This window comes from Tiliqua scincoides, chromosome 15 (genome assembly GCF_035046505.1).
Source record: "Tiliqua scincoides isolate rTilSci1 chromosome 15, rTilSci1.hap2, whole genome shotgun sequence".
NCBI classification, from domain to species: Eukaryota; Metazoa; Chordata; class Lepidosauria; order Squamata; family Scincidae; genus Tiliqua; species Tiliqua scincoides.
In genome coordinates, this window is record NC_089835.1 from 1,564,581 (window position 1) to 1,589,516 (window position 24,936).

General features: G+C 50.2%; 1 protein-coding gene across 3 annotated transcripts in view; it reads left to right on the forward strand.

Annotated features, from left to right (window-relative positions):
- The first annotated feature begins 1,222 nt into the window (after nucleotides 1-1,222).
- RASGRP2 (RAS guanyl releasing protein 2) overlaps nucleotides 1,223-24,936 on the forward strand; it is a 44,530-nt gene continuing 20,816 nt past the window's right edge. For all 3 annotated transcript variants that reach the window (XM_066610159.1, XM_066610160.1, XM_066610161.1), the window contains exons 1-9: nucleotides 1,223-1,290; nucleotides 11,212-11,361; nucleotides 12,016-12,118; nucleotides 14,757-14,819; nucleotides 15,892-16,023; nucleotides 16,524-16,674; nucleotides 17,325-17,498; nucleotides 23,616-23,732; nucleotides 24,282-24,563. In XM_066610159.1, coding sequence (XP_066466256.1) covers nucleotides 11,289-11,361; nucleotides 12,016-12,118; nucleotides 14,757-14,819; nucleotides 15,892-16,023; nucleotides 16,524-16,674; nucleotides 17,325-17,498; nucleotides 23,616-23,732; nucleotides 24,282-24,563 — 1,095 coding nt within the window. In that variant the 5' untranslated portion in view covers nucleotides 1,223-1,290; nucleotides 11,212-11,288. The remainder of the gene's footprint in view (nucleotides 1,291-11,211; nucleotides 11,362-12,015; nucleotides 12,119-14,756; nucleotides 14,820-15,891; nucleotides 16,024-16,523; nucleotides 16,675-17,324; nucleotides 17,499-23,615; nucleotides 23,733-24,281; nucleotides 24,564-24,936) is intronic.

Consider the following 24,936-nt stretch of genomic DNA (forward strand, 5'->3'; position numbering starts at 1 on the left):
ATTTAGCATGTTTCGCTGAATCCTTTTGTATGCCAAAAAGCTGCCATTATTCCTTTCTGTTCCCATTACCTGCTGCTGAGTGACTGAAGCCAGGATAGCCCCCTTCCTTCCAGATATGCTCCAAGGAGAAACACTCTGCGCATGCTCTGGGACATGGTGTGTCTAACTCTTACACCTGCTTTTCAGGGTAAGCCTGCCCTTTCTAAGGTTGCAATCCTAACCACGCTTACCCTTGACCAAAATGGGACTTACTTCTGAGTAGACATGCATAGAATTGGGCTCTCTAGAAGCACACATGTACTTGGTACACATGTACTTGGGAGCAAGCCCCACTGGACTGCAACTGGGTTTATCTCTGAGTAAATGTGAACAAACTAAATCTGGTAAATAAATAATTTATTTTTCCCAGGAATTTGGGGGTTGGGGGGGCGTGCGCAGTGATGTGGAAAATGCACTCTTCAGTCCTTTGCCCTCCAGCTCAGGCAGCTTCCATTGGTTCCTCAGGACTCCAAGAGGAAAAGTAGAAGACACTCTGCACATGCTCTGTGACACGGTTGACTTAGTTTTGTTCTGGTTTACTAATGCCTGGCTCCACTGCGGCTGCAATCTCAGGCATGCTTACTTGGGAGTAAGCCACAACTGAACACAGTAGAACTTACTTCTGAGTAAACAGGCATAGGCTTGTACTGCAGATTTTGTCTCTCCAGATTTGGTTTGTGTAGAATTTTGTTGGGGGTGTGTGTGTGATATTTGTGGGGTGAGCGCCAGCCTGGACGGGCTGTTTTTGCCTCCTGCACTCTGCATGCGCCCAGAGGTGCTCACACTCTCTCCCTTCTTTCCACGCATCGGCGACATTGAGAAGAGATCCCGGGCGGTGGGGCAAGTTAACTCCCCTCGCAAGGGTGGAAGGTGGTGAGAAGACACTCTCGCCCCCCCCCCCCGCCTCCATCGCAGGTTTCTGCAGTGGGTGCCCCATTCAGAAGCCCTCTGCACATGCTCAGAGGCCCTATTGGGGAAAGACCTTCAGGCTGGATGAGCCCCTCCGGGGAGGGGGCGTGATGGTGCCCGGCGCCGAGGCTGAGGCTGATGCTCGCCTTACTCGCCCGGAGTCCCGCGAAGGGCTCCGCCTTGCGCAGTGCGCTCGCCCGGAGCGCGGCAGGGCTGGGTGGGACGCACCGAGGGCGGCCGCCTCGCCTCGCCTCGCCTCCTTCCTGCCCGCCCGCCCGCCTTCCAGCGAGGCAGAGCCGAGCGCGCAGGGCGGGCAGACCGCAGCCGCCCGCAGGAGCCCCGGTGAGTGCCGGCGCCGCTCCCGCCCTTGGGAGGGGAGCCAACTTGCCCCACTGCCCCGGATCTCTTCTCAGTGTCAGCGCTGCTCGGGAAGGAGGGGGAGCGAGGGCGCCTCTGGGCGCGTGCAGAGTGCAGGAGGCAAAAGCAGCCCGTCGCTCTGCTGCCCTTGGCGCAAGCCCTTCCCCGGGCTGGTGTTGCCCTGGACTCAGTGCAGTTCTGGACCGGAGGGGTGAAGGAAGCCCTTGTGGGGGGTGGAGGAAGGAAGCGGGGGGGGGTGCTTTGTGCTCCTAAACTGCTAGGCTTGAGCCTTGGAGTAAGTGCCAAGGAAGACAAGGGTGCCTCTGAGTGGGTGCAGAGTGCAGTCTGCCCACATGCATGCGGTTGGGAGAAAGGTCACGGCGCAGGGGATGGGACTGCTCGCTGGTCCGGAGAAGCCTACAGCTGTCCCGCCTCGCAGGGTGGAAGTGTGGGGTGGGCTGAAGCCCCCTTTGCTGCTGGGCAGAAAAGCCCTCACCCCAGGCAGCCACGGAACTGGTGCTGGTGGGCTTCGCCTTGCGCTGGTGACATGTTTACTACCCTTGTTCCATGTGGCGTTGCTGTGTCTTCTGGGGGGGCAGCTCTTGATGTGGGGAGGGGGCTATGGGATGTCAGTGCCAGCTCACCTGAGGGCAAGTCGGACTTCTCCCCCTGCCACTTTTGCCTTGTGACGACGACGTTAGGAGAGTGCTCTCTCCAGTGGGGCAGCAGTGTGGAATTTAACACTGGCCATGCACTTGTGCGCAGCCCACCCCGGGGGATGCTGTTGCTGAAGATGCCTGGCATGTGGGAAAGACCTGAGCATTGCAGCGTGGTGCGCACGGTGCATGAAATGACTGCAACTTGCATGTGCAGGAAGGCATGGCGTGTGTGTGGGTATGTATGTATGTGAGCCCCCTCCCCTGGGAGGCCTATTGCAGGCTGGGGGGGGGAGTTCAGAGGGCGAATGGCATTCTTGGCTGTGCAGTCTTATTTCTTTTTCAATTTTCAATGTGTGGGTTTGCCATTGTGTGTGGTGAGAGCCTGTATGTGAGTGTGTTGTCATCTCCCTGCAGCACATCAATTGCCTGCACCCTTGTTGCCTTTTTAAATTCATGTACTGGTCAGTGTGCCGTTGATAAATGTTTCTACCCAAGACAATTTGCTGTCAATATATTTACGGCACTGGTGGGGTTTGAGAAATGTGACATTCCGGCAACTTGTCTGATATTTTGCAACAAGGCTCCTCTTAGCAGGAGGGCAAGCAATCTCTCTTACAGGCAGGGCAAGTGTCAATTGAGAGGGGGCATCCTGTCTCCTGGGGGGTGGGTGGGTGGGAGGTGTCTTTGGGCTCCACTCCTATGAAGTTCTCCTCCTCCCCTCCCTCCAGAATGTAGGCTGCTCCTGTTCACATTGCTTGCCTGGGTCCTGAACCCAGAAAGCTGGGAATAAGGAAAAAAAAACCTTACCTAAAAATAACTCCGCCAGAAAAATGCCAGCCCACCATTTCCTTACACAAAAGCCTGTCTTAAAAGATTAATAATGCACTTGTGCTACCGACGCAAAGACTCCCCTGGCTACACGCAGGGATTCCGGGCACTGTGCAGGAGGAAGCGAGCCTGCCTAGGGGTGTTTGGGTGGCAATCCCTGGGGCACTTTTTGCTGCTGTTGAAATTTTGCCTCCTTTATCCTCACAATAACCCTGTAAAGTTGGCTGAGCTGAAAGTGAATGACTAACCTGCGGGCTTCAGAGCTGAATGGCAGGATGAACAGTAGCTGAGTGGCAGAGCCCTTCCTTTCTCTGCAGAGGGTCTTTCTTCAGTTCCTGGAAGCATCACCACATAGAGTTGGAAAAGGCATTGGAAACCCTGGAGAGCTGCTGCCAATCAGTGTTGAGGCCTGGGCCTGGCTGTATGGTGGTGTTTTACATTATCCAGGGTTCACACTAAGTCCTCTGCTTTGGCCACGCCATGCCACCTTGCCTTGTGCATGCCACAGTTTCAGCTGCTGAATGTTCTTGTCTTGATCACTGCTGTCACTCTTTGGTATTTGGAAAACGTGGCATCTTTTTAAGCGTTTCCTAATCTTTAATTGTGTTTTGCCGGCTTCTATGGCAGGTCATTGGGGGAGGAGGAAGCTGCCCCTTTGGGGGGGGGGCTCTTTGCTCTGAATGACTCCATAGCAGAGATGCAGAGGGGCAGTGATATGTCAGCCTTTCATTCACTGAATCGAAATACCCAGCCATCTCGGTTCTCAGTGTGCGTGTAACTGTTAAGCCTCGCTGGCCTTCTGGATAAGGGGAGGGGGAGTTGTTGCAAGCCTTGGGCCATGGCCAGCCCAAGTAGCACCTTTCTTACCTGGTGGCATGCCAACTGCCACATCTGCCACTCTTTTTTTCTCCTTGTGTTTGCTGGAAGAAAGAGTGGAATGGGGCGAAAGTGGGGGAGAGGAGAGGAGAGTGGACTAGAACATCTCCTTCTGCTCTGTTTTTCTTCTGCTCTGTTCGTTTTCAAATCCATGGTGTGGGATGTGGAGGGGTTGTGGAGGATTGCACCTCCTGCCAATCCTCTACCTGAGGCAAGAGCCTCAGTCAGCCTCATGAATGGGCTGGCCCTGTCTCAGTCATGGACAGTGCTAGAAAGGAAAGAGCCAGTCAGGTGCTCTCAGATGTTGTTCTTATTTCATCTACGCGTAGTCACCTATAGAGGGCCTGTGTTGTTTTGGATGCAGCGTGTCCCAGGTTCATCCGCTGGCAGCATCTCCAGGTAGGGCTGAGAAAGATGCCGAATCTGAGACCTTGAAGCGATGCTGCCAATCAGAGCTTGACAGTGCTGAGTGAAACGGGCCAAGGGTCTGAATCCATAGGCAGCAGCATTCTCTGTTCATCACTGGGAGGGTCTTTATTTAGCATGCCAAAGATCCCAGCTTCAGTCCCAGGGAGATTGCTGTTCCTGAGGCATTGGAGAGCTCGCTGCCGTCTGGATCTTTGCTCTGTTGAACGCTGGGTGAAAGTAGGTGTTGGGGATTTAACCACATACATGCTAGTCCCAGTCAATTTTTTTTTAATTCAATGAATGAGCCGTATCAGGACCACAATGTGGAGAAGAAAGAGGAGGGGGTTTCAGGCCTCTGCCTCCACCACATTCTGAATCCAGGTCAACTCTCTCCCTGCTTTCCCAGGGAAGGGGGTGGGAGGGATCAGGACCCTGTAGGAGTACAGGGTTAACCTCCTTTTCCTTGATGTCTGATGTGGCTTTCTTCCTTGTGCTGTCCCCAGATGTGTGCGCCGAACGAGCAGTAGCTTTTTGGGCAGCTGTGGATGTATGGAATTGTCCTCTGCCTTGCTCATCCCCTTACTCCCAGAAACACCGGCTGGGAGCAATCTCCCAATGCAAATCTAAGCCTTAGTACTGAAAAGAGGGCTCATAAATTTAGATGCCCTTATCCAGGCATGTCCTAGTTGCTGAGAGATTGAGCTGTGAATTGGGACTTTCCCTGGTTCAGATCTTGCATCTGCCGGCTCACTAAGTGGCATGAGGCAAGGCCCTCCTTCTTGACCTCGGCCTTGCCCATCTGCAAAATGGACATAATAATACTTGCTTACTCTACTGTAAAGGCAATCAAGGCATGTTGAAAGGCTGTACACTTTTCATAATGCTGTACATCAGTGTTTCGTGAACTGTGGGTCAGGACCCTCTAGGTGGGTCATGAGCCAATTTCAGGTGGATCCCCATTCATTTCAATATTTTATTTTTAATAGACGATGCTACCATGGGATGTGACTGCATTTGGGGAAATGTCACAGACCTGTCCTTTCAACAGGCTACTACGTATATGCTTTTAACAATGATAATAAATGGGACTTACTCCTGGGTAAGTGTGGGTAGGATTGCAGGCTAGGATTGTCAAAACTTTTCCTGCTGGATGATGTCACTTCTGGTCATGACATCACTTCCGGTGGGTCCCGACAGATTCTTATTCTAAAAAGTGGGTCCCAGTGCTAAACGTGTGAGAACGTCTGTTGTACATCATTATTTGCAGATTGGTCAAACGGGCTGGCTCTTTTCTCAGGCCTTGTAAATTGCGTGCTCCACTATTTCATGTGTTTGCACATTGAACAGAAGAGCCATATTGACGTGCGAGTTTAACTGAAAGAGTCTTCCCTTCTTATCCCCTGCCCTGGTGCACTTTCTGTTCTGTACATACAGAAGGAACGGAGGGCACAAGGCGTCTTAGGATCTTGCATCCCTCGTGCTTTGTTGCAGCTGTTTCTGGGGTGGGCAGCAGCTGCTGAGAACAAGGCTGATCTCTCTGACCTGCGACGGTGGGGTTCTCTTGTTTTTGACGACCGTGGCCTGCAGGCTCTTCTCTCCGCCGGGCTTGGGGTCTGGCCGTATTGCAACCAGCCCATATTTCCACGGTCAGCTGGAATTCCCAGGCCCAGGAGCCTGTCTCAAGTTGGCTGCCAGCACTGAGTCATCTCCTGGCAGAAACCCCATGTCCCTTTGTGCCTTCCAAACATTCCACGGCGGGTCCCTCCCCTCCTTTGGGGTGAGGAGGGTGGATGGATGCAGTGTGGAAACTCTTCCTTTCAGTTTGGAGGTGACTTTGCACCTTTGCTCCCCAAGGGCACGAGCAGGTTCTTTTTCCTTACTGTCCCCTTCACAAAAAAAAAAAAAAGGCTTTTAAACTCCATTTCAAGAAAGACCAGCTGGAAACGGGCTCCCCTCTTGACTCTGCTTCACTCCCTCCTTCTCTCTGGGCTGTTTCCTACTATAGAGAAGGGAGAATTCAGGGTCCAGCATCCTCTAGGGGCTGGAGCAGCTTGGCTGGGATTCAGATGTCCAAAAAAGAGACTAAGTTTGCTCAGTGCCAAGTTTTTCTCTGCCTGTCAGAACGGGAGATGGAGATGGGCCTTGTCACCAGTGCAAAACTGCAGAGAAGAGGGATGGGGGTGCCTGGAGACCAAAGGCTGGCCTCATCCTGCTAAAACGGGGAGTACTGGGTAGGGGACCCCAAGGTCGTTTGTGAATCAGTCTCTGATCTGGAATTTGCTGCCCTCAAATCCAAGATCCTCAAGGAAATGCACTCTGCACGTGTTCAGAGGCACATGTTAATGACCTTTTAGAGCTGAACTGAAAACCAAGGGCTGAGCCCTGGCTCAAGGGCACAGTCCTTGCTGGGTCAGAGTACAGGGGCCCTTAACCCAGTGTGTCATTTAGCACTGGCTACTGTGTGTCAAGCAGGCAGTAACACAGTCACCCCCTGTTGTGCATCACCAGTACTGGGGACTGGTGTCCATGCCAGCTTCTTATCCAGGGCAAATAGGGGGTGGAGTGGGTGGAATCTGCTCCAGAACAACTTCTTTCTTTTTAAGAAGTCCTAGCTAGCATCTGTCTAGTGCTGTGGTTTTCAGTCTTTTTCAGTTCGTGGCACACTGACAAGGCACTAAAATTGTCAAGGCACACCATCAGGTTTTTGACAATTGACAAGGCACACCATGCTGCCAGTGGGGGGGGGGGAGGCTCACATCCCCCGTTGGCCCTACTTCCCCCAAATTCCTGTGGCACACCTGTGGACCACTCGTAGCACACTAGTGTGCCACGGCTCAGTGGTTGAAAATGGCTGGTCTAGTGCCTTTGGAGTGTACAGAGTGCTTCACCCTGTAAAGCAGGTGAGTAAGTACATCATTATCCCCATTTTGCAGCTGGGGAAGACTGAGGCTGAGAGGGTATGGGCTTGTTCAGGGCTGAGTTTCAAAGCAAGAATGCCATCTCTCCTGACCCAAGCGATTTGCAGGTGGCACCATCAAGTGTCAAAACTTCTGACTGCGATGCACGGCCTGCCTGTGTTTAGTTCTAGACCGAGCCCATTCCGTCTTGTGGAGTCTAGCCAATTACTTATGTCCAGGAGGACTGAGCACAGTTCCAGAATCATTTGTGCTGTTTCCACCCAGGATGCCTTGAGCGACTGCTGAATCTTTCTGTCAGTAACTAACCTCAGCAGTGAACTGAACAACACGCCTCTTGCAACATGTGCGCGTTTGCAGTGGGTGAATTGCCAAGTGTGAGTGTGGAGGAAATGCTGGGTAATCCTTTTTTGGATTTCTTGACTTGCCCTGACTGGAAGAAGCCTCCTGAGTGCCGTCCTGTAAAGATGTTTGCACCTTGTGACATCCGTTGTGGGTGCAAAGCTTCCCTGTGGCGTCTTGTCACATGGCAGCTCTCCAAAACCCTACAACTTCCTCCCTTGCCCTACAATTCTGCTACCCCCTCAACTGCACTGCCTTCCTGAAGCAATGTGGAGAACCTCACAGAGATTCCCAATGTATGTATCAAGCAGAGTCCAAGTTGCCCCCACTTGTGAGTTTCCGCCCCAGGGACCTCTGGCTGAGAGCAGTTGGCGAGAGGATGCTGGACTGGTTGTCCCCTAAATCCAGTCCAGCGTTGCAGTTCCCATGTTTGCCTGCAGATATAAGACCAGGAAGTGCTGAGTTGAGTAAGACACGGACCCCTGTGGACTGTGACCTAAGGAAATGTTCGTGCCGTTTTGCAACTTCCAGACCGTTGCGACAACAGGAATCACCCTTGGTCACAAAGCAAATGTGGAAATGGCCCGCACCATAGGCTGCTTCCCACAACTGGAGTGTGACGTATGATGACCAAGCTGCAAGGCTGGGAACCTGCAGATGAAGTCCTCCAGAGGAAACATGGTGTCCTAAAAGGCCGCGTAGTCTCAGCACCTTGACGGTCCTCCCCTCACTACAAGTGGTTTCATAGATTGGGGTTGATGGGACATAGGTCAAGGGGCCTGTGCTCACTGCCTCAAGCTGTGAGGGTCTGCTGCTGTCCCCACTAGTCCCCACTACCACTCACTAAGCCAGGCAGCCCTCCCCCCCAGGAAGCAAAGGGGTGACAGCAGCAACACCAACCCCTTTCACTGTTGCCCAGAACTACAGTGAAGCATGATTTACTCCTATCTATTACCACATTCCTGGACACTGTGGACGAATCCTTGCTTTTACATCTTTAAAATAAATGCTTTTCTTGCTTGTGCGGACTGTTCAGGCCCTGGCACTGAGGAAAGACAAACTGGAACTTCATTGTGTCTTCCCAGCAGAAAAGACGAAGTCGAAGCCTCCCTGGTCTTGGAAGGTGTGCCCCAATTGTTGTCCACCCCTCTTGTGTGGTGGCCATATCTGTCCCTCCCTGGACCTTATTTTGCCCACCTCTGTTTTAAAAGATTTTTTTCCCCACTAGGGTTCATGTCACCCGGTGCGGGATGCCAGCGTGTCACCCCCCATGTAGTGGGCAGGGCAACACCCCAGGTGGTGGGCGTGGTGATGTACCATCACTCCGCCCCCACTGGTTTTTTGGCTGTACCTTTTGATAGAACAAAGATAGAACACATTCTGCATGAAATTATGCATTGATTGATAGAACATGATGGTATTATTCCTCCAAACTGTGATTTTAGTGATTTTGGTCACTAGTGGTGTCACACACACCCCCAGGTGTCAACTTACTAACACCTTATTGCAGCAGTTCTCAAACTTTTAGCACTGGGACCCACTTTTTAGAATGACAATCTGTCCAAGACCCACCAGAAGTGATGTCATGGTGGAAGTGACATCATCAGACAAATTAAAATAAATAAGTATAAATAATTAAAGTAGAACAAATAATTAAATAAGCAGAAGCCAGCCCTGGTCCACCAAGTGAATTTCCTCTGCAGTCTGCCTGCAATAACACCCCCCCCTCCAAAATCAGTACGGTTTTCAGCCCTATCCAGTGCCCAGTTCAATTTAAGTTCTTCTGTTTAAACCAGATCACTGTCAGGATCCACCTGGCTTTGCAAGCCTCAAAAAGGTTCACCTTATCAGCTGAAGCCTCTGTTTTGATCCTTTTCAGTGGCGGGGTGGGGGGGCTGCCGTCTGGAGCACTTGTTTAGCTCCAAGTGCATAGGATCAGGACCATTCTGGTAGCCTTGCACTCTCCTTCACTTGATCTTCCACACCAGCCAAGGCATGTTTGCTTACTCGCGAGTAAACGCAACCATGAGGCTGAGTTTCACTTTCCAAAGGGCTCAATACATTCATCCGCTTGGAGGGAGGAAGTTACTTCTCAGGTGTTTTGGGGGGCTGCATTCATTGGATCAGGACCATTCTGGTGTTGTTGGATTCCTCTCAGCCTGCCCTTTCCAACGGACTAAGGCAAGCTTGCCTACACACGGGTAAACATGCAATATGGCTCACTTTCACTTTCCATAGGGATTCATGCATTTTTTGTTCTCCGGTTTTTTGGCCATAACGTTTGATAGAAAGGAGATATTTCACTCCGGTTTTTTGCATTGCATTCCGCTCAAAATTCCGAATCCAATGGTATATAACATGATGGGGTATAACACCTAACCACCGTGATTTTAGCATGTCACCTGCCGGTGCTTGCCCCCCCCATGCGAATCACCCGGTGTGGCCCGCACCCCCCCACACCCCTAGTGACGCCACTGGCTGCAGTCATGTGCTTTCCAAAGCATGGGGAGAGATCATGGGCAGGCCATTGCGGGACTTTTGCTCCAGGTCTGCCAAAAGCAGACTCCAATGTTACGCCCCAAGTCATTCCACACAAGCCAGACTTCAGTGTAACAAGGGCTGATCTACCTTGCTGGGCTTCTGGGAGGGTGAACACAGAGAAGGAGTGGAAAGTGGAGTAGAGGAAAGTGGTGTCAGAGATGGAGTGGAAGAGGAAGTGTGGACAATAGGAGAGTGGCAAGAGTGTTGGAGATGAAGTAGAAGTGGGGAGGGGAAGATAGTGTTGGGCTAGATAGTCTCTTCCTCTCCCCTCCATATTTTGTCTTCTACTTTGTCCCTCTCTTCCTTTCCCAATCCAGGCAGCAGTGGAAGAAGGTGGCTCGTATGCACTGCCAATGTGCTACCTGTGGTGACTTCCACAGCCAGCCCTGCAGATGTTCCAGCCCTGAGCGCCCTTGTTAGTGTCAAAGGACATTTGCAGCACCAGTCCGGCAAAAGTGGGGTTTTATTAATGGCTGTGCTTGTCAGGGCTTGAGTGTGAGTGGCAGGTGGGATTCCTTTGCAGCAGAAAGGAAGACTATTTTCACAAGAGACGTCATTAGTTGTCCATTTATTTGTTTATGCCGTGCTGTCCACGTACCTGGCATTTTGCGCGGAATGAGAGTACTGCTGTCTGCCCCGAGGGGCTTCCAATCTAGGTAAGGGCACAAGGGAGACAACAGAGGAAATTAAAGCTGGGATGAATATGTGGTTATTTCAATTACTCATCCTTCAGCTTAATTACAGCAGGGAGGCTGAGTGCTGTGTAGTGTTTCTTGTTGTGCTTGTCAATGACTGTCAAGGGGAGCCCCAGGGAAGCTTCCCACACGTGGTGCTTTTCATCTTTTTTCCCAACTAAATCAGTTGTGTGCCTGCAACCAGTGGGGGAGGGGATTCTGTTGTGGATAGCACACAGGTACAAGTACACGGCTTCCTACCACATGTACTTGCAGTGGCCAGTGTGTATCTGTGGCCAAGACCTCCTTACACTGCCCCCCTCTTACCAAAGGCACACAAGCCCCCACCTCTTCCCTCTACCTGGATTTGAAAAGAGGAGGAGAATAGAGTGGAAGAGCAGATGGGTGGGCTAGAGAGGGAAGTGTGGAGGAGAGGGGTGTGTTAGAGAGGAAAGAGGAAGTGTGGAGGTGGGAGGGCAGGAAGGGGGAAATGTGGAGAGAGGGTGGGCTAAATTCAGGGTTTAACTTGGTATATGCCAGCTTCACATGTTCTAAAGATTAATTCCTCCTATCAGTGTTGTGATGCACCTGGTCATTCCGCAAGGAAGGATGAACACCAGAGTTAGTTCCAACTCTGACCATTTGCTTCTCTTTCCTTTTTAGGTTCTGCCCCCTAAGAGACTTCTCTGCCAGCTGCCAGTGCTGGTGCCAGTGCCAAAGACACGAGACAGGGAGCCGAAATGTCGGAGACGCTGAATCTGGAGAAGGGCTGCACGGTGGATGAGCTCCTGCACGGCTGCATCGAGGCCTTTGGTAAAAGAGGGAGGAGGCTTCTTATTTCAGACTGTGCAGGGGACCTAACCTGTGACTCTGGGTGGGGGCCACAAGTGGGCAGGGCCATTGGTGGAGGGGGGAGCATTCTGGGACAAGCGCAGGGGGAAGCTGAGTGGTCGACTCTTCACCTGCCTCTCCTCTGTTGCAAGGCCGCTGCTCAGAAGCAGGCTATAGGCTTATCCACTGGGGGATTGTAATGATTGGCTATGGAGGCTCAATGGAACCTCCGTATTCCGAAGCAGCGGATTGGACAGGCGTTCAGGATAAATGACAGGGAAAGGCTGTTGCCTTTGTGCTCTGCTGTTAAACTTCCCAGTGGTGCTAGGAGCTCTGATACTGAAGCTTGGATTAACCTTGCCTCTGACCCAGGTGACGCTCAATGCAGGGCTGGTCCGTCCATGAGGCTGAATGAGAGTGTTGCCTCAGGGGTACAGAAGGTGGGGGGGGGGGAGAGTCTGTAGCCTTGAGGTCTTTTCTCCTCCATACTTCTTCTCTGTCCCAGTCTCCTTTGCATAGCTAGGAGCACTGGAAGTGTGTAGGCACATGGAGATGGGTGTTCCCTACCAGACTAACTTCTGAGCTTTCTCCTCCCATTCCTGCCTGCTCTGATTTGTGTTCTGTCTTGTCTTGCAGATGATGGAGGGAAGGTTCGGGACCCCCAGCTGGTGCGCATGTTCCTTATGATGCACTCCTGGTACATCCCTTCCCCAGAGCTGGCTGCCAAGTTGCTGCAAATATATCCTTCTTTGAAATCCCCCCCCCAGTGGAGTCACTAGAGGGCTAGGGGTCAGGAGGCCACAACTACTGGCCAAAACTGGGAAAATCTTGAATTTTCGAATAATACCATCAGGTTATATCATTTGATGAGTAATTTAATGCAGAATGAAATGAAACAAACCTCATTGGAATATCTGTATTCTATCAAAAGTTACGGCCAATTAACAAGAAAATGAAAACACAACTGCCTTGTGGAACAAAAAGTGCTTTTCTTTAACTCAATACTGACTAACTCAATACTAATACTTTTAACTCAGAATGAGACTGATTGTTCCAAGAGCCAACGAGGTGGTGTTGTGACAAGGCAGGGAACCAATAAGGTGCGGGTGAGCTCTCACTTCCATGTCTCAGAGCTAACACAAGAACTCTTGGGGCACTATCCTAGCCGACTTTCCAGCACCAAGGTAAGGGCAATGAAACTCTGAGGTAAGGGAACAAACATTATCTCACCTTGAGGAGGCTTCCGTGACTGCCCCCTCCAACTGCAAGATACAGCACATGCCCCACTTGCACAGTTACGCTGGTGATGGAAAGTTGGTTAGGCTTGCACCCTTATTTAGTTGTGTGAGTGTCACTAAGGGCCCAATCCTATCCAATTTTCCAGTGCTGGTGCAGTTGTGCCAGTGGGGTGTGCGCTGCATCCTATGGTGGAGGGGCAGTCACTGGGGCCTTTTCAAGGTATGGGAACATGTGTTCCCTTACCATGGGACTGCATTGTGGCTACACTGGGGCTAGAAAGTTGGATAGGATTGGGTCCTAAGTTGGCTGTGGGTTTTTTGTTTGTTTGTTGCTGATTTGTTGGGTGACCTGTACTGCTATAGATTAACCCATTTTTGCCTGTCCCACAGGTGTAACCATTTTGTCCCTATTGCATATATGCAATGTTAGGCATAAATGGCTTAAAATAAATAAAGTTAATGGGGGTGACACCATGTTCTAGTGATGCCACCGCATTTAGGCTGTGTGTATGATATTGTAATTTATTCTGTATGGGCTGGTGTATGATATTGTAATTTATTCTGTATGGGCTGGTACAGGAGGAGATCCATCATGGGGGTGACGCGATGAGTTCTTCCACTGGGTGATGCAAACCCAAGTGACACCTCTACCGTCCCACTACAGCACCCTCAATACCCAGTCAGCATCTCCTATTTTCAGATGCCCAATCGGCATTTCGTATCTTATTACCTTATCTGCTTAGTTTCCCTTCAAACCCCTATTTTAATCTTCTCCCCCATCTCACTGTCAACATTTCTGTTGGGCCCAATCTTATCCAGTTTTCCAGTACTGCTCTGCCATTGGGGTAGGCACTGCTACCTGTGTTGGGGAGGCAGTCACAGAGACTTCCTCAAGGTATGGGAACAAATGTTCCCATTTGGTGCATTTTGGGATGCATTTTGGCTGCATGGGTTAACATAATGCATGGGAAAGTTAATATAAGAACATAAGAAGAGCCCCGCTGGATCAGGCCTTAGGCCCATCTAGTCCAGCTTCCTGTATCTCACAGTGGCCCACCAAAGTTGGATAGGATTGGGCCCATGGAGTGTCTTGGCCCATGGCGATTCCGGTGTCTCCCAAGGAGTGATGGTGGGAACAGCTTCCTTTTAGTCCCTGCAACCACAGATTTTCCCTTGGTCTGTTTAGAGCTACCCCGTTGTTCAGTTTCTCTAGACTTCCTCTTGGGGAGATTTCAGATTAAGGCTACAATGGTAAGATTGCAAACTGGGCCTCTGTGTCCTGGAGCTAATTGGGGGAGAGTTCTTCCCCTTTATACAAGCAGCTGGCTGTCCTCTTTTTAAGGACTTGAGAATTAAAGGAATCCACGAGAAAGTTTTCTGAGTGGGCTGAATGAAATCTTAGATGAGGCTGCAGGTAGTTCTTCCTGATTGTGTGGCACGGTGTGGTGCAGCTGCCCCGTGGCATTTATATCTTCCCCCTTCCTCCAACAATTGCTGACTGGAGTTGGAAACACTAACCACTGCACTATACTGCCTTTCACACACCTGAAAGTCTTGACCTGGCTACCTGAGATTCTCCAGCTTAAAACTACTCCACTGGATGTGCATGTGGTTGTTGGCATCCTTCAGTCTTGGAAGACTATGGTATCGCGCTCTGAATAGTGTTCTGCAACAGAGTGTCCTCTCCAGTGCGCAAAGCCTGGGTAAGGTAGATATGGAGGATAGACTGTTACCCATGCAGCAAATCCCCCCTCTCCACATCACTGAAATGGTCCAATGGAAAGGCAGAAGCCAATACGGTTGGTTCCAGCGGCGTCGCAGGAGTTGCCAGAACGTGACTGTGTTCAGCCGTCAACTGCCTCAGGGACTCCGGCTCCGGATTTTGCCTGGAGGTTGACTCCTGAAGCCTTTTCCATAATCGGATGTAGCCACAAGGCAGTGGAGGTTTGGGATCAGAGTTTTCCTTCTCTCAGATGAGCTGCCTTCCCAGGCTGACGAGTCCCATCTACCCAGTGGCTGTTTAGTCGCCTCTTATGACAAGTACAGCCAAACAGAGGGCCTATTCTTATCCCCAGCCCCCAGGGGAATGTGCATGTGCCCTTGTTCTTTTATCACTTTCTCCTTAACTCTGCCCTGAACTTACCAGGAGTCCCGTGGTCCGGAGAACCATTCCCTGCAAGTCAAAACATGCCATCTGGTTAGGTAAGTATTGGCACATGCGTGCGGGGCAGGGTGTGTGTGTGTGGGGGGGGAGAGAGAATCAGAAAGGGCTTCATTGATTTTTAGACTGGACAAACAGTGATCTTGAAAAAGCATCAACAGTTGCCTGGCTGTAGACAGACCATTAGCAGTGGTTTTTCCTTCCCTGCAGGGGTGCCGGGGATAGATGCCAGTTAAATAATCCAACCCTGGTATATGATGGAACTAGATGCTTTGCTGGGAGTTTCCCAGTGATGTCATTGGCCCTGCCAGGCCTTTGAACCACTAAGAAGACTTGGGTGGCAGACACAATTGTCCTCCTCATGATTATCATATTTTAATATACAAAATTCAATAACAGTAGGATATAGAAGATACATAACATCAATGTGAAGGTGCTTTTCATAGGAGAAGCCAAGTCCCTGCCCCAAAGTGCTTCTAGTCTTGAGAAGTGGTTCTCAAAACTTTTTAGCACTGGGACATACTTCTTAAAATGACACCCTGTTCAAACCCACCTAGTTTAAGGTGAACTAGAAATTATTTATTTACTTATTTACAAGTAATATTTTATTTATCTGAAAAAAACTTGATCTATTTCTTGTAATGAGGCAGCCCTAATGAATAACTTGAAGGCTTGAGGCCTTCACCTGCCCCCACTACCTGACTTGGAGAAAAAAACACATGGGGGGGGAAAGCGCAAAAATCGATCTCACTTTATTTCCACAAGCTTGCAAACTGCAGAAGCTCAGCTCTTTGCAGGGCGGTTACCAGCTCTCTGGTTTTTTAATAGCTTCAGGGCTTCTGACAATGAGTTATCTGATCTTCCCATCTCTGTGTAGGCTCTGTGGGACCCCCAGAAATTGGGTAATGACCCACCAAGAGGGTCCTGACCTACAGTTTGAGAAACGCTGGTCTAGAGATATTGACACAAGTGAGACAGCAGTGGAAGGAAAAGGGGATAGAGGGAAGGCTAGACAGGGAAGGATATGTGCTAAAGTCCCATCCTACTGAACTTGGAGGAAGCTCCATCTCCCCTTCTGGCTCCAACAATGACTGTCACCCCTGGTCTTGGCAGGTACTGGATCTCAGCGTTCCCAGCAGAATTCGATCTCAACCCAGAATTGGCAGAGCAGATCAAGGAGCTGAAGGAGCTTCTGGGCCAAGAAGGGAATCAGTGCCACAGTGACCTCATTGACATAGAAAGCGTGTAGGTAAACGGCAGGGGCTCTCCCACAACTACCCTCAACCCTCCCCAGCATTTTTGCCAGCTTTTCGTATTGCAGTTGTGTTCTTGCAGGAGCGGGGTGCAATTCCAGTGTAAACTTTGGGATGTTGTGAGTCGGGAAGTCCAGATTAATGTGAGAGCTCTGCCCTAGAACTGGTCTTTTTTGAATGCCAGAGCTCAGTTCTGGAGCAGGTTGGGTTGAAACGGTGAAGAAGAGAGTGCCTCTGAGCATGCGCAGGCTGCTGCTCCTCTTCCTCAAGCAAGGCCCTACTCAGTGGTGGTGGCTCCCTCTTTTCTGTGAAATTTGTTTCTCTAGGCCTCTGTTACTGGTGGAGTTGAAGCTGGTGGATTTCAGGAGGCCAAGGAGTACCTGATATAGGTGACTGTGGTCTTTGACACGTGGAATTGCAGTTCTTCTGATTATAATAATTCATCACCATTTGCATTGCACTCTGAGGCTAACTTCTTCTGCCCCTTTCCAGGCCTACCTACAAGTGGAAGAGGCAAGTCACACAACGCCAGCCCGTGGCACAGAAAAAGCGCAAGACCTCGTTGCTTTTTGACCACTTGGAGTCCGGCGAACTGGCTGAACACCTCACCCACCTGGAATACCACTCCTTCAGCAAGATCCTGGTAAGAATGACAGTTGTGGGCAAGGTAGTCTAGCACTGTCCCTCTTTCTGCTAGATCCTTGCTAGGAAAATTATCCAGCTTCTCACAGGAGGCTTGGCTTTTCTGCAGTCAGAAGGAGGGAGAGAACAGCAGGCTATGTCCACTTCCTCTCTCCTGAACTTCAGGGCTTTTCACATGTCCTGTTCCATGATGTTACAGAATCAGCATCAGGTAGATAAAAGTATCAATGTGCCAAGCTGTCTCCTGCTGAGTCTGGTTAGTGTTTCATCTAGCTTGGCATTGTCAGACACTGACTGTCAGCAGCAAGTCAGGGTTTGGGACAAACTCTGTGAAGGTGCTGCCATAGGTTGAACCTGGGGCCTTCTGAATGCATACCAGCTTCCTCAGATTCCTCCCTCCATTCTGGCAACAATTTGTCTAATTTCCTTTTAAAGGCATCTAGGCCAGACATCATCTCCACACCCTGTGGCAGGGAGTTCCACAAATGTAATTAATCTCCTCCACAGAAGGGGATTGAAAGGACTTGGATCAGCTGGTGGGATGCACCTCCGTCTTGAGGAGCCCCCACCCCCTTCCTTGATTCTTGCCCCCAAATGTCATAGTGCTGCCTGCAAACTCCTAACCACTCTGCTCCTTTTTTTGGGACCCAGTTCCAGGATTACCACAGTTTTGTCATGCACGGCTGCACGGTGGACAACCCCATCCTGGAGCGCTTCATCACCCTCTTCAACAGCGTCTCCCAGTGGGTGCAGCTTATGGTTCTCAGCAAGCCCACAGCCCAGCAGCGTGCCCAGGTCATCACACGCTTCGTCATGGTGGCCCAGGTGAGGAAGCCACAAATGGTCTGCAAGCTTCTGATGGTGTTCACTTGATTTGGACGGTGGAGACACTCTAGCCTTTCCACTACTCTCCTCTCTCCTCTCTTCCACTACTCTCCTCTCCATGTATGTTCTCTTCTGCTTTGTTCTCTCCTTTCTTTCCTAATCCAGGAAGTGAGGCACTCTAGCCCAATACTCTCCCCTCCTCCACACTTCCTTTCAGGCCTGGCAGCAACTGTTACCCTGCACATGCTGGATCTTGTCTGATCTCGGAAGCTAAGCAGGGTCAGGCCTGGTTAGTACTGGGATGGGAGACCGCCTGGGAATACCGGGTGCTATAGGCTTCTACCATGATCGCGGAAGCTAAGCAGAGTCAGGCCTGGTTAGTACTTGGATGGGAGACCGCCTGGGAATACCGGGCGCTGTAGGCTTATACCATGATCTCGGAAGCTAAGCAGGGTCAGGCCTGGCTAGTACTTGGATGGGAGACCGCCTGGGAATACCGGGCGCTGTAGGCTTATACCATGATCTCGGAAGCAAAGCAGGGTCAGGCCTGGCTAGTACTTGGATGGGAGACCGCCTGGGAATACCGGGTGCTGTAGGCTTATACCATGATCTCGGAAGCTAAGCAGGGTCAGGCCTGGTTAGTACTTGGATGGGAGACCGCCTGGGAATACCGGGCGCTGTAGGCTTATACCATGATCTCAGAAGCTAAGCAGGGTCAGGCCTGGTTCGTACTTGGATGGGAGACCGCCTGGGAATACCGGGCGCTGTAGGCTTATACCATGATCTCGAAAGCTAAGCAGGGTCAGGCCTGGTTCGTACTCGGATGGGAGACCGCCTGGGAATACCGGGTGCTGTAGGCTTATACCATGATCTTGGAAGCTAAGCAGGGTCAGGCCTGGTTCGTACTTGGATGGGAGACCGCCTGGGAATACCGGGTGCTGTAGGCTTATACCATGATCTCGGAAGCTAAGCAGGGTCAGGCCTGGTTCGTACTTGGATGGGAGACCGCCTGGGAATACCGGGTGCTGTAGGCTTATACCATGATCTCGGAAGCTAAGCAGGGTCAGGCCTGGTTCGTACTTGGATGGGAGACCGCCTGGGAATACCGGGCGCTGTAGGCTTATACCATGATCTCGAAAGCTAAGCAGGGTCTGGCCTGGTTAGTACTTGGATGGGAGACCGCCTGGGAATACCGGGTGCTGTAGGCTTATACCATAGTCTTTTGAGACTGAAGGTTGCCAACCATGTAGCCAGGATTCTAGAGGTGGGTAGGTGACTATTTTATCAGGGTGGACAATTACGTCAGGTATCTATACTGGTGTGCAAAATGAAAGGATAAGTACGGAGAAACATCAAAGACCCATAACTTCCCCAAATTTCATGAAGAGAAAATATTTTGGTGTTTTTTATTTAAAAGATGCATTCATTATCTGTAAAGCAATTAACAATAATTTGCGTAGAATAAATGCATCTCTGTATGCCATGTAAAATGTCTTTGTGTACACAGAAATAACATGCAACTTATCTGTTCGTTTGGCACACCAGCGCAAGCCACAGGCTTGCATCCCTGCAAAAGTAAAACATATTGCGGTGATGCAGGTAGTATTGTATTGAAAGCCTTTCATTTGCCGATGACACGTTGCTTTTGCATTGATACATATTAAAATAAAATTTATTTACTTTACATAAAAGCAAGAGGAAAGATGCAAGACTCTTCATGACCCCATGGACCACAGCACGCCAGGCCTCCCTGTCTACCACTAACTTCCGGAGTTTGTCCAAATTCATGTTCATTGCCAGGGTGACACTATCTAGCCATCTCATCCTCTGCCGTCCCCTTCTCCTTTTGCCTTCAATTTTCCCCAGCATCAGGGTCTTTCCTAAAGAGTCCTCCCTTCTCAAGAGGTGACCAAAGCATTTCAGCTTCAGCTTCATCATCTATCCTTCCAATGAACATTCAGGGTTGTTTCCTGTAGGACTGACTGATTTGATCTCCTTGCAGTTCAGGGGACTCTCAAAAGTCTTCTCCAACACCATAATTCAAAAGCATCTATTCTTCGGCTTTCAGCCCACCTTATGGTCCAGCTCTCACAGCCATACATTACTACTGGGAAAACCGTAGCTTTCACTATACTGGCCTTTGCTGGCATGGTGATATCTTGGTGTTTCATTAAGTTGTCTAGGCTTACCATAGCTTTCCACCCAAGAAGGAAGTGAATTTTCATTTCATGGCTGCAGTCTCCATCTGCAGTGATCTTGGAGCCCCAGAGGATAAACTCCGTCAAGGCTTCCATTTCTTCCCCTTCCTTTGCCATGGGTTGATGGCCATGTAAGATGCCATGTTCTTATTTTTTTTAATGTTAAGTTTCAAACCACATTTTGCACTTTCCTCCTTCACCCTCATCAGGAGGTTCTTTAGATCCTCCTCGTTTTCTGCCCTTAGAGTGGTATCATCTGAGGTTACTGATATTTGTCCAGCAATCTTCATTCCGGCTTGTGATTCATCCAGCCCAGCCTTTCACATGATGTACTCTGCATATAAGTTAAATAAGCAGGGCGACAATATACAGCCTTGCCGTACTCCTTTCCCAATTTTAAACCAATCAGTTGTACCATATTTAACGGTTCTAATGGCTGTTTCCTGACCCGCATACAGATTTCTCAGGAGACAGATAAGACTGGTGCTCCCATCTCTTTAAGAACTTGCCATAATTTGTTGTGATCATCACAATCAAAGGCTTTAGCGTAGTCAATGAAGCAGAAGTAGATCTTTCTCTGGAACTCTCCTTCTTTCTCCATAATCCCACGAATGTTGGCAGTTTGATCACTGGTTCCTCTGCCTCTTTGAAAACCAACTTGTATGCACATACTGCTGAAGCCTGGCTTGGAGGACTTTGAGCATAATCTTGCTAGCATGTGAAATAAGCGCAATTGTGTGGTGGTTTGAACATTCATTGGCATTGTCTTTCTTTGGCACTGGAATATAAACCAATCTTTTCCAGTCCTGAGGCCACTGTTGAGGTTTCCAAATTTGCTGGCAGGTTGAGTACCATCTCATCTTTTAAACTTCTAAGTTCTTGATTCTCTTTAGCTCAAATGCTTTCCATGCTTTCTTCCACCAGAAAAAGGGTCTCTCCAGCAGTAGCCATTAATTTTAAAAATATACCTGAAAGATAAAAATCCCACCATGATTTCAACAAACAGAAATGTTTCTCCCTGCCCCTCCCCAATCAGCAATACCTTTGTAGTAATTACCACGTTACACAGTAGAAGAAATATCATCCTCCCCCCAGCCAGTACAAGTAGAAATCTGATGGGAGGAGTCTGCCTGTGGGGAAGGGCTGAGCTCCCAGGAGACACACACTACAATGGAGGACATTCAATCACATTTGGAGGACAAGAGTCTGAAAAAGGGGACAGGTTTGGAAAAAATGTTGGGGGAGGCAAACTGCTGGCTCAGGGGGGCAAAGCAGTGTCTTCTTTTTCAGATCCCAGAAGTGGGACACTCTAGCATCTTAGAACCAAATGACATGGGATGCTGAAAGCAGCAGTTGAGCTTAAAATCGTGGACTGTGAGAGTTGGAGGGGAGCTTGGAGGTCATCTAGTCTAACCCTCTGCTCGGGATAGGCAACTACAGAATCGCAGACATCCAGCCTCTGCTTGAACACCTCTGACAAGGGAGAGTCCACAACAGCATGAGGCAGACTGTTCCAGTGCCAGGCAGCTCTTGCAGTTGAGAAATTCCTCCTCGTATCTCTCCTCAATCTGCTCCTCTAGATTCAGGGAAGCCTCCCGCCTGCGTCTCTGCTTGTGTGCAGAACTGCAGTTTGGTTCACAACTGCATTGTGGAGGTGGAGTGTATTTAACTCTGCAAGGAGCCTCCAGCTCTAATTAGCCAGGGTGGCAGCAACACAAATAAAACCCTGTTTGGGTTCATCCGCCCCTCGTGGGCAGCGCGTGAAGTTCAGGGCAACCTTTCTTGCAGGGTCACTTCCCTTTGAAGGAGAACGAGACCCGAGAGCAAGTGAGCGAATGTACGCCAGCAGTTCTATAAATATCTGTTTATGCTTTCACGAGCTGGGGAGAGATTTGTAAAACGGCACAAGGTAGATTTGCCCGCAGGCAAAAGTCAGTGCAGGCCCAAGATCCAGCAAACTCCACAGCCTTAGAGTTTGCCTGACCTGCCCAAGACCTTGCAGTATCAGAAGCAGTGTGCGCAAATGCTGCCCTTCTGGAACGGGTGTCCGTGCCAGCCACAGTTCCTCGCCCGCTCTGTGGATTTGTAAAGGCAGAAGGGAAGAGGAAATGTGGAGGAGAAAATAATGGTGGGCTAGACTGGCAAGATCACTCCAACAACCCACCATTCTCCTCTCTTCCACTTCCTGTTTTGCTATATCCTTTCCTCCACACTTCCTCTTCTCCATGTCCCTGTCCCTTTCCAACCCTGGAAGAAAGAGAGGGGCACGGTGGAGGTGGCAACTGAAATGGCCTTAAGAACATAACATAAGAACATAAGAACAGCCCCACTGGATCAGGCCATAGGCCCATCTAGTCCAGCTTCCTGTATCTCACAGCGGCCCACCAAATGCCCCAGGGAGCACACCAGATAACAAGAGACCTCGTCCTGGTGCCCTCCCCTACATCTGGCATTCTGACTTAACCCATTCCTAAAATCAGGAGGTTGCGCATACACATCATGGCTTGTACCCCATAATGGATTTTTCCTCCAGAAACTTGTCCAATCCCCTTTTAAAGGCGTCTAGGCTAGACGCCAGCACCACATCCTGTGGCAAGGAGTTCCACAGACCGACCACGCGCTGAGTAAAGAAATATTTTCTTTTGTCTGTCCTAACCCGCCCAACACTCAATTTTAGTGGATGTCCCCTGGTTCTGGTATTATGTGAGAGTGTAAAGAGCATCTCCCTATCCACTCTGTCCATCCCCTGCATAATTTTGTATGTCTCAATCATGTCCCCCCTCAAGCGTCTCTTTTCTAGGCTGAAGAGGCCCAAACGCTGTAGCCTTTCCTCATAAGGAAGGTGCCCCAGCCCCGTAATCAGCTTAGTCGCTCTCTTTTGCACCTTTTCCATTTCCACTATGTCTTTTTTGAGATGCGGTAACCAGAACTGGACACAATACTCCAGGTGTGGCCTTACCATTGATTTGTACAACGGCATTATAATATTAGCCGTTTTGTTCTCAATACCCTTCCTAATGATCCCAAGCATAGAATTGGCCTTCTTCACTGCCGCCGCACATTGGGTCGACACTTTCATCGACCTGTCCACCACCACCCCAAGATCTCTCTCCTGATCTGTCACAGACAGCTCAGAACCCATCAGCCTATATCTAAAGTTTTGATTTTTTGCCCCAATGTGCATGACTTTACACTTACTGACATTGAAGCGCATCTGCCATTTTGCTGCCCATTCTGCCAGTCTGGAGAGATCCTTCTGGAGCTCCTCACAATCACTTCTGGTCTTTACCACTCGGAAAAGTTTGGTGTCGTCTGCAAACTTAGCCACTTCACTGCTCAACCCTGTCTCCAGGTCATTTATGAAGAGGTTGAAAAGCACCGGTCCCAGGACAGATCCTTGGGGCATACCGCTTTTCACCTCTCTCCATTGTGAAAATTGCCCATTGACACCCACTCTCTGCTTCCTGGCCTCCAACCAGTTCTCAATCCACGAGAGGACCTGTCCTCTAATTCCCTGACTGTGGAGTTTTTTCAGTAGCCTTTGGTGAGGGACCGTGTCAAATGCCTTCTGAAAGTCCAGATATATAATGTCCACGGGTTCTCCCGCATCCACATGCCTGTTGACCTTTTCAAAGAATTCTATAAGGTTCGTGAGGCAAGACTTACCCTTACAGAAGCCATGCTGACTCTCCCTCAGCAAGGCCTGTTCGTCTACAACAATGGTTGCCTTGGGCAACAATGGTGGGCATTTGGCGATTTCAGGTGCTGGGGAGGCCTTACGCCAGCCAGCCCTGGCCAGCTGTGTGCTGCTCTTCTTACATGATCGAAAAAACTGAACGTGCCTTTCTCTTTCCACTGTTCGCACCCGTCTCCCCGCAATACTGCGGTATCCTCCATCTGGCCGTCTTCACATGGGCAGAGGCTGCTCCAGCTGCAGAATTTCAACACGCTCATGGCTGTTGTGGGTGGGCTCAGCCACAGCTCCATCTCCCGCCTCAAGGAGACGCACAGCTTTGTGAGCCCAGAGACCAACAAGGTAGGAGAGACCGAAGGGGCGTGGTTGCAGTGGGGTGGGAGCTGGAGGCTTGGCTGGAATGGGAGGACCCATGGGGGAGGGAGAGGAAAAAAAGTGGTTGACATGAAGAAGCGCCAGAAGTTTTGCTGTGGGACGGATCATGATGAGCTTCCCGATATATTAGCCGAACTCCCAATAGCTGTTGGTGAGCGTATAAAGCTACCATATCCTGAGTCCTTGGTCTGCAGAGCTCAGCACTTGCTAGCAGCATGCCTCCAGGGTTTCAGGTGAGGTCTTTCCCAGGCCTACCTGGGGATGCTGCCAGGGATTGAACCCGGGACCTTCCAAAGGTCTTGACAGTTGTTATGTCTGCCCCATGCATCAAGTGGTGCTACAAGCAATTTTTTTAAGGATAAAACCTCAGGGAAAGTGCCTAGCCTGTGTATAGATAAGCCTGCCTCTTTTGTCTTCTGTCCCTGCTTCCATTACTGGGAAGGAGGTCAACCTGTGAGTAGGCAGGATGGCCTTTTTCCTGGTTGTTGATGGCTTACCTGTCCCTGCGCCTTTCAGGTCTGGGAGCTGCTCACAGAACTCTTGACCTCGGTGGGGAATTACAGCCGTTACCGGCGGCGTTTTGCCGAGAGCGTGGGCTTCAAGTTCCCCATCCTGGGGGTCCACCTCAAGGACCTGGTGGCCGTCCACGTGGCCCTCCCTGATTGGCTGGACCGTGCCCACACCTGCCTCAATGGGAACAAGATGCAGCAGCTGTTCAGCATCCTCAGCGAGCTGGCCATGGTGCAGAGCATCCGGCCACCCTTTGAGGCCAACCCTGATCTCCTCAATTTACTCATGGTGAGGTCTTCCCCTGCCCAGCCCCCACACTCCCTTTTCTATCTCTTCTCATGCCTCTGTGCCTGGCTGTTGCTGGAACTGCTGGGATGTCACAGAACATTTACTGAACATTCCAACTGTGCAAGGGGAAGTTGTAGACAAATGGGGCAGTTTGGAGTGGATGGGGGGGGTAAAAGCCTCATAAAGTACTCCTTCACAGCAAAAAGGGGCTGAAGATGGACTCGGAAGGAGGCTGACTGATGCAAGCCCATTGAGGTGGTCCCTCTGTTATGACAAAAAGCATGACAAGTGGCTTTATATACTGAGCCATACCCTTCATCTGTCTGGCTGAGTATCTTCTACCTGGACAGGCAGGGGCTGCTCTAAGATTTGA